This window comes from Peromyscus leucopus, unplaced genomic scaffold (assembly GCF_004664715.2).
Source record: "Peromyscus leucopus breed LL Stock unplaced genomic scaffold, UCI_PerLeu_2.1 scaffold_243, whole genome shotgun sequence".
Classification (NCBI taxonomy): domain Eukaryota; kingdom Metazoa; phylum Chordata; class Mammalia; order Rodentia; family Cricetidae; genus Peromyscus; species Peromyscus leucopus.
Window position 1 is genome coordinate 409842 of NW_023505116.1, and position 8443 is coordinate 418284.

Consider the following 8443-nt stretch of genomic DNA (forward strand, 5'->3'; position numbering starts at 1 on the left):
ACTGTTTAGAATTTCATCTACATAGCTGAGCTGGACTGTGGTCTAAGTATTAGTGCAATTTCACTTCACAACGAAAGAATTAGTAGCAAATTAACCAACACTATGATGATTTGTAAGAAATAAAAGTCTAACATATTTTTTTCAAAATAAAATTAAGTAATGAAGGCCATTTAGAAACACAACAGTTGAGAGACTTAGGGGTAAAGCTTTAAAGATAGAAATCCAAGCCCTCTCTAGTCCAGCTCATTGCCACTCCACCCCAGGGAGAATGGTTCTCCCTGCCTAAGCAAGCTGCTTCCCTGAGTTTCCCTGAGGTTCTGCTTTAAGTATCTGCCAAGGGAAACAGCCCATTACAGCTCAAAATCAGGTTCACTTAAGGAGTTGACAATCTCCTTTGTGCTAGCCATTGGGCACCAGATTTCCTTTTTCTGAGATGTAAACATGTCCCTCATTATTCATGAGTTCTATCCTGAAGGAAGCTGCTGAAAGGGCTGATTGTGAATAGTCAAAGTATATGGGAGGAGGAAACCTCAGCTGAGGAACTGCTTCCATTACACTGGCCTATAGGCACGTCTATGTGCATCTTCCGAATTAATGATTTGGGGGAGGGCCCAGCCACTAGGCAGATGGTCCTGGTTGTATCAGAAAAGTTGAGCAAGCCATGGAGAGCAAACCAGCAGTAAGCACCCCTCCTCCTAGTCTCTGCCTCAGCTCCGACTGGAGCTCCTGCCCTGACTTCCCAAATGATGGTCTGTGACTGGACCAGTAAGCCAAGCAAATGCAAACAGCAACAGAAATCAAACCAGGCCGCCCTCCCTCGGGTTCCTCTCATCCTACCATCCCATCCCCAGCCTCCACAAGTCATTTCTCCAGAAAAGAATCCCAAATGCTTGCACCCAGGTGTTTCAGTAATTTTTTTTTTCTTTTTGGATTTAGTTATTCCTCTGAGACACTCATTTTCCAGACTCCTTGAGGTACAGCAACTCTCGGAGCTGCTTGTGACTAGTATAGGCTGGCTCCACAGTCTTACCTGGATCCTTAGGGCTTGTCCACAGGTACTGGTTTCTCTTACCCCACTCTCTAGAATGCCCTTTCCTCCACCACAGCTCTTGTTCTTACTTCTGGTAGTACTAGGGATTGAACCCAGGGCTTTGTGCATACTAGGCAAGGGCTGTCTACCACTGACATACCCTTACCCATTTTTCGCTACTTTATTTTGAGGCTAGGTCTCCCTAAATTGCTGCAGTGGTTTGAACATGTAATCCTACTAACTCAACCCCTGAGTAGCCTCTGGAGTAGCTGCACCATCAGGCTTGGCATACCCCACTTTCTTCCTCCTAACAACACCCATCTGAGGGAGAGACTGCTGCACTTCTCTGACCACCCAGCAGAGGAGAATGTCAGCTTCCAATAACTAAGGAAAACTACTAACTACAGAGACTCTGTATGGTAAGATGGCTGCCCTGAGTTAAAGTATGTATAGAACGAACTTAGGAAGCTGGGCTGGTTAGTTTGTCAACTTGACACGCGCTAGAATCATCTGGGAAAGGGAACCTCAACTGAGAAGACACCTCCCCCAGACTGGCAAGTCTGGGAGGGCATTTTCCTAATTAATGGTTGATGTGGGAGGGCCCAGCCCACTGTAGGTGTGTATCCCTGGGCAGGTCCTGGCCTGTATAAGAAAGCAGGATGAGCAAGCTTTGCAGAGAGCAGCCAGTAAGCAGCACTCCTCCGTGGTCTCTGTTTCCATTGCTGCCTCCAGGTTTCTGCCCTGACTTCCCTCCAGGCTTGAAATAGACCCACTCCTTCTCAAGTTGCTTTGGGTTAAGGTCTTTATTACAGCAATAAAAACCTAACTAAGACCAAGATAAGGATCCGAACAGGGCTGGGTCACACATGGACAGAGGTCTCGCCTGGCTTTCTTCACCTTAGCTCTACTAAAACAGAGCACAGAGGCCTGAAATGATGCTCTTCTTTCAAACGTCTTTCCCTCTTTTTTAATTTTTATTTTGTATGTATGTATTAGTGTTTTGTCTGCATGTATGTATGTGCACCACGTGAATGCCTGGAGCCCTTGGAAACCAGAAAAGGGCATCGCATCCAGTTCTCCACTGGAACAGGAATTATAGGAAGTAGTGAGCACCACTTGGGTGCTGAAAACCAAACCAGGGTCTGCTGCAAGAGCCGCAAGGGCCCTTAACCCCTGAGCCCCCTCTTCAGCCCTGAATGAAGAAGCTCTTACACAAGGACCACTGAAACGCCATTAGCCCAGAAAGGGCAGCCTGAAAAGAAGCAGGGCAATGAGGGACCCTGGATCCCGGCGTTTGGTGGAGCCTTTGTGAACAGAACCTAGCTACCACCAAAGCATCTGCAGGGCCAGTGAGCTCTGGGAGCAGGGCCTGCCTTAGAGCAGAGAGCTTGACTGGTGACTCAGTTGTTCCTCTATTTCTTATTTTCCCAACATTTCCTCCTTTGATATCATGTACAGTTCCAAGCTTCCCAGCTGTGCCACAGTGAACTTGAAAGCGGAGATTTCTTTGACCTACTCTTCAGCATGAAGATTTGAGAACCATCAGCTTCCTAAGGAGAGAAGACTGAGAACGAGAATGTACTTCAAGTGTGACAATCCCCGGAAGGGAGAGAGATTGAGAGGGCAAGAGGGGCTGTGGAGCTCAGCCCTTCCTCCCCATCTGAAAGTTCTCTTTCAATACTGCATCTTAAATGTAGTGCTTTTGTCCTATTACATAATCTTCTTGGCTTGGGAGTGTGACTCCGTGGTAGATGCTTGTCTAGAACGCACAAGGCTTAGATAAGTTCCATCCCCAGCACCACATATATACACAAAACAAAACCTATACTCTAAAGTTTCTGCTCCTCAACTGTGAGCGTCACTGCCATACACACACACACACACACACACACACACACACACACACAATGAGAACACATCAGTAACTCAACTGTCTAACAGGATGAATGAAGCAATGCTTGGACTTCCCAGTTTTAAAGTATCTAAGGCCACCTAGTCCAATATTTCCCCCACAAATGCGTATTTGTCTACATAAGGTTCTCGGTCATTGAAATATTCACTCAACAAATATCAACTAAATCTAGTAGTTAAGATCCTGTGCTTCCAGAAACAGAGTGGGGAGGCCTATAACAGTCACTGATAGAACAAATATTGAGGGACTCCTGCCGGCCAGGCACTATGTAGATCACTACAATCCATGAGACACACAAAGCTCCCTAGCTAATTCAAAGAACACAAAACAGACTATATATATAAAACTATTTCAAACAAAGACTGTTAAGCGTTCCCGAAGGCATACATACAGGCTATAATGAGTCAGACTGGAAAAAGGAAAATGGGGATCTCCTAAGAACAATGCTATGGAATTATTGTAGCTGACCTCGTGGTTCAATAATGAAATGGCAAAGCAGCTAATGTAATGTCTTTATAAGTGCTGGTGAAAAATCAATATTCTGTCTTCCTATCTTATATCAAGAGGCACTAACATTGATTCTGAAAAGCAAGAACACAACAGATCGATTCTCTTTTAGTGAAAACCATAACTAAAAATGCCCCAACACAGTTACTTCCATGGTTGAGTGGCCAAAGAAGCATAGACTTGCCAACTGGAATGATAAATGTATGGAGCCAAGGACCCGGATTTCTGTAGGGTCTATTTAACAGTAACTCCACAATTAGATAAACTCTGTTATGTACCCTGCAAACTAGGAAAGCGAAAGATAACTAAACACTGCGCTTCCTTGTCCTGTGATGAAATGAAACTTACTCTCTCTGGACACTGAACTATTTCCTCACTGCATTGTCTCCTTGGAGGAAAAGCCATTGGAATGGAACCGGGTGCTTCCAAAACTAATCTACAGGAGCGGAGGTCTGACGAGCTTTCTCTCCTCTAACTTGATCAGTGAACTTATGAATGCTACAAATTGGGAATCAATTTCATCTCTAGTGATGAAAAGACATTTATCAATATAGTTCTCCAATATATTTATGGGAACTATTCAAGAAGATAATTCTTTGACAAAAAAAAAAATAAGCCAGAAACAGTCTGATGCAGTCTAGCATGTGACACAAAGAAAAAATTAAACACTGTCATAAGACTTCTTAATGAATTTCAAAAGGCCCCACATCCACTTCACTCAGTTTCTTCTGTTCTTCCCGGACTGACTGCCATTTAACATACATTGGCAATGTTTCCCCATGGATCTACATAGGAAAGGAAGCAGCGCCATTTATATGAAGCATGATGCAGAGGGGATGTAAGTACACATGTAATACACTCTCCCTAGCTATATTCAAGAACCTAAGAAACAAATCAAGTAAAAATGTTTGCGTTTACATTACAGAAAGTGCTGAAACGATTATTAAAAAAAGTGAACACTTCTGCCTCTACGTTTGCAGTTTAAGAGTCATTATGGAAGAAAACTACTCAGCATGGTACCAACTTCTATTAAGAAAACCTAACTATGTGGTTGAAGCTAAAAAACCCAGATAGTCATATGCCTCTACCGTGTACAATGCTTTTAGAATGCTGTAGATATTACCCAAGTAGTAATGTCATATCTATACCCCAGTCCTACATTCAAGCAGCATTCCTCTGGAAATCAAGCACGCAGTGCAAGGAAAATACTGAAGACAGAACGACTAGAGGTACTTCTGCTAACTAAGCAAACGAAAGGAAGCAGGGAATGGGAAGGAACTCAAGTAGTCCTCTGCAAAAGTGATGGCTTGCAAGTTCCAGACACTTCCCCTTGAACTCCAAGACCTAAGGTTTTAGGAAAGGAAGGCACCACAGGGCAGAAGCCCAAAGTTACTCTCTTCACAATGTAACAGTCCTTGAGTTCTGTGAAAGAGTTCCTGGAGATACACAGATCGGTGGACTGTATAGAAGAAAGCAGTGGCGCTCCCTTTCTCTTTGGGGAGCTAAGAACTGGAAGAACTAGCGTCCCCAAATCATGCGGGTGCAGCGGGCTTCTTCAAGCTAACTCACCTGCAAGGCCGGGCGGCTCCTCCCTCTGCCCCTCCCATCTCCAAAGCTAGACCCTGGTCTGGTGTCCCGTGCACCGTTAGCCCAAGGGCCACTGGACTATGCCAGGAGCCAGTCCCCGCAGCCGAGGCCGTCGCGATCAGAACCGAACCAGTAGGCGCGGTCTCCACTCCCACCAAACCCCGGCCAGACCTCTGCGTGGCGGAGGGCAAGCAGTCCATACCTGTCTTCCGAGACGCTGATGACACCCTCCTCCTTAGGCACGATCACCGCCATGTTCACCACCTCCTGCGACCCTCGACCCGTGCAGAAGGATCGGCTTGCGGGTCAGGGGCTGGGGATGAATCTCCGCCGCCATCGGAGGGCGCGCCCGGGAGCAGCCGACCGCGCCGGGGGGCTGGGCTGAGGAGACAGTTCAGGCTCGCGCTCAGGATCGGACTGAGATGCGAAGCGGGCTTCGGGAGCTGGCGACCATAGCCCTGCCGCCCGCCAGGGAACGTGCCCGCTCCGGCTTCTAGAAGCAACACCACCGCCACACCGGCCGCAACCGGCGCCACCTAAGAGAGCAGGGGGCGGGGAGCGGGGGCGGGGCCAAGGCGGGGCCTGCGTAGGGCGGCCGCTCCACTTCCGGAGGATGGGCCCTGACGGCCGATGCGCGTGCGTCAATCCAGCAAGCCACTTCCGCCCCGTGTCCGTCCCTCCCTCGCCCTCCCGTAAACTCTCGGAGCCTTGCAGCTCCGCTGGACGCATGCGCTCTGTTCCCGAGGTCCCCTAGCCTACCCCCCCCCCCCCCGGAAAAATCTGTGAACGCGCTTGCCCAATGCCCCATCCTCTCCAGACTCCAGAGAATGGGGCGGGAAAAGCCTGCGTCATCTCGGCCGGAAAGGAACCTGTAAGAAGGGTAGAAGCTAAACTAATTGAGGAGAGACTGTGCATGCGCGCAGATGACTCGCTTCTAGCTTTAACAATAACGCACCGGGAGGGCGCTGTGCTATCGGCCAGAATTAAGCACCAGCTCCTGCCAGCACCGCGTGGACTCCTGGGTGTTGTAGTTTTCTCCATCCTCCCCGTCCTTGTTCAGAAGGGCCGTAACTCCTCCCACTTCTCAGCCCTGGAGGAGAGGTCTAGGTAAAGGAAGCCCAGCGGCTTCTGTAGGTTATTGCCCTACAAGTCATTGTCTGAACTACTATCTAAGGGGAGAACTAAAGAGCAGGCCTGCTGAGCAAGACTTCCCCGTGTCACAGTGCCACCCCTATGTAGTGGGTATGGGGGTAAGGAAAGAAGAGACTCTCATACAGGCTTTTTTGAGGGTTTGGGGACCATGATGTCAATCTTCTCTTTGTGTTATATGACTAAAGGACCACACTTGAACCTAGGCCTTTTTGTCCGATCTTGTTTCCAAAACCCAGCAAATAAATATTTTTGCTTTCTCCGGTGACAATGGACAGTTAATATAATAACAATAAAATATAGAGTGACTATAATAAAAAAAAGGATAAAAGCTGACTGGGCTGTGGAAAAATTGAAACTCCTTCATCCACTGCAGGTGGGAATGTAAAATGGCTCAGTCTCTTGAGAAAAAAAAAAAAAAAAAAAGTAGCGTTGCTTCGAGGGATAAACACTGTGCTACCGTCAGATCCGAAAGAAACTCCTGACAACTAGGTATCTGTGGTGCTTATTAGCATACCAAAGAGCGGGCTAGCCTCCAGGCTCACCCAGTACCTACAGCTCTTCTCAGCTCTTCTCACCACGCTGCCCCTACCTGAAACCTCTCAAGTTCACTGGCCCCAGCTTCTCATTCCTATATAACCCTGACATTTATGCCTTCCTCTCCCTCTCTCCCTCCCTCCCCTTTCTCTCTCTCTCTCTCTCTCTTCTCTCTCTCTCTCTCTCTCTCTCTCTCTCTCTCTCTCCTTCCTCTCTTAGTCCTCCTCTATCGCTCTCCCCTTCCCTCCTCTCATGGCCTGGTTCAGTCTACTGGCCATGTTGAGCCTACTGCTTTCTCTGCCTGCTCTAGGCTCTTCCAGATGCTCTGGCTGTAACTCTCCTTCATATCTACAATGAAAACCTCTCCTCAGCTGTACGTTGGAGTGCTTATGTCACTGCTTGAGACAACCACCATGTGACCTGGCAATTCCGCTTCTGCATATAGACCAAAGAAGAATGAAAACGGTCTCATACAAAACTGAAGATGCTCCTTGTGCCGGTAGTTTCTGTCAACTTGACACCAACTAGCATCACCCGGGAAGAGAAACTTCAACTGATGATTTTGTTGATAAATAATTGGTATGTGAGGGCCAACCCTCTGCAGGCAGTGCCACCCTTTGCATAAAAGGGGAGCCCTCTTGCAAGCAGTGTCCCTCTGTGGTTTCTGCTCTGGTTCCTGCCTCAAAATCCCGCTTTGGTTGTCCAAGGGGAAGGATGGTAAGTTGTAAGATGAAATAAGCCTTTCTTCCCCCAAGTTGTTCTTGATCAACACTATGTCTTGGACAGTTCTGTGGAGAAAGGTAGAGAATTGAAGATCTTTCTGCTAGAAAAGTCATTGAGTGTCCAAGAGCTAATGTGTGGACTGGGAAGGTAATGCCTAGAGAATAATGTAATCGCCAAGAAGTGCTTATAACCTCAACATTACTTATGGATAAAATGCTACAAACAGTGACACATTATTTAGCAATAAGAAATGAAATACAGATACATGTTATACACAGGAGAGCCTTGAAAGCAAAATAAAAGGAACCAGTCATAAAGGGTCACTTGTTTTATTTTAAGATTTCACTTCCATAAAATGTCCAGAGGAGGCAAATCTATAGGACAAAAATCAAATTTGTGGCCGCACAGAATTGGGAAAGCAGGATTAAAGCAGTCTGAGGGCTGTTTGTGTTTGTGTGTGTCCATGTGCTATGTGTGTGCCTGATGCCCAGGGAGGCCAGAAGTGGGTTTTGGATCCCCTGGAACTGGAGTTACAGACAGTTGTGAGTTCCTAGTGGGTGTTCTGAATCAAATATGGTTCCTCTGGAAGAGTAGCCAATGCTCCTAACTGCTGAGCCATCTCTCCAGGACTATTTTTTTTTAACTTATTTTATATTATGTGTGTGTGCGTGTGCCTGAGTGAACGTATGTGTACCACGTGTATGCAGGAGCCCACCAAAGTCAGAGGAGGTGGACCCCTGGAACTGGATTTGCAAGTTATTGTGAGCCACAATATGGATGCTTGGATTTAAATCCAGGTCCTCTAACAAGTGCTCTTAATCGCTGAGCCATCTCCCTAACCCACTACCAAGGCTATTTTGATAACTGGATTAAAATGACTTATATTAGATTAACTTCTCACTCTTGGATGGCCAATTATGGAAGACTGTCAGACAAAGAAAGCAAGGGTCATAGCAGACTCCACAGCCCATTTCAGTAACAAACAACTAAGTGTATTT

General features: G+C 46.9%; 1 protein-coding gene across 1 annotated transcript in view; it reads right to left on the bottom strand.

Annotated features, from left to right (window-relative positions):
* LOC114693869 (WD repeat and FYVE domain-containing protein 2-like) overlaps positions 1–5373 on the bottom strand; it is a 141879-nt gene extending 136506 nt beyond the window's left edge. Inside the window, 2 exon segments of the mRNA XM_037201887.1 lie at positions 5239–5316; positions 5318–5373. Coding sequence (XP_037057782.1) covers positions 5239–5316; positions 5318–5373 — 134 coding nt within the window.
* Between the last annotated feature and the right edge of the window lie 3070 nt (positions 5374–8443).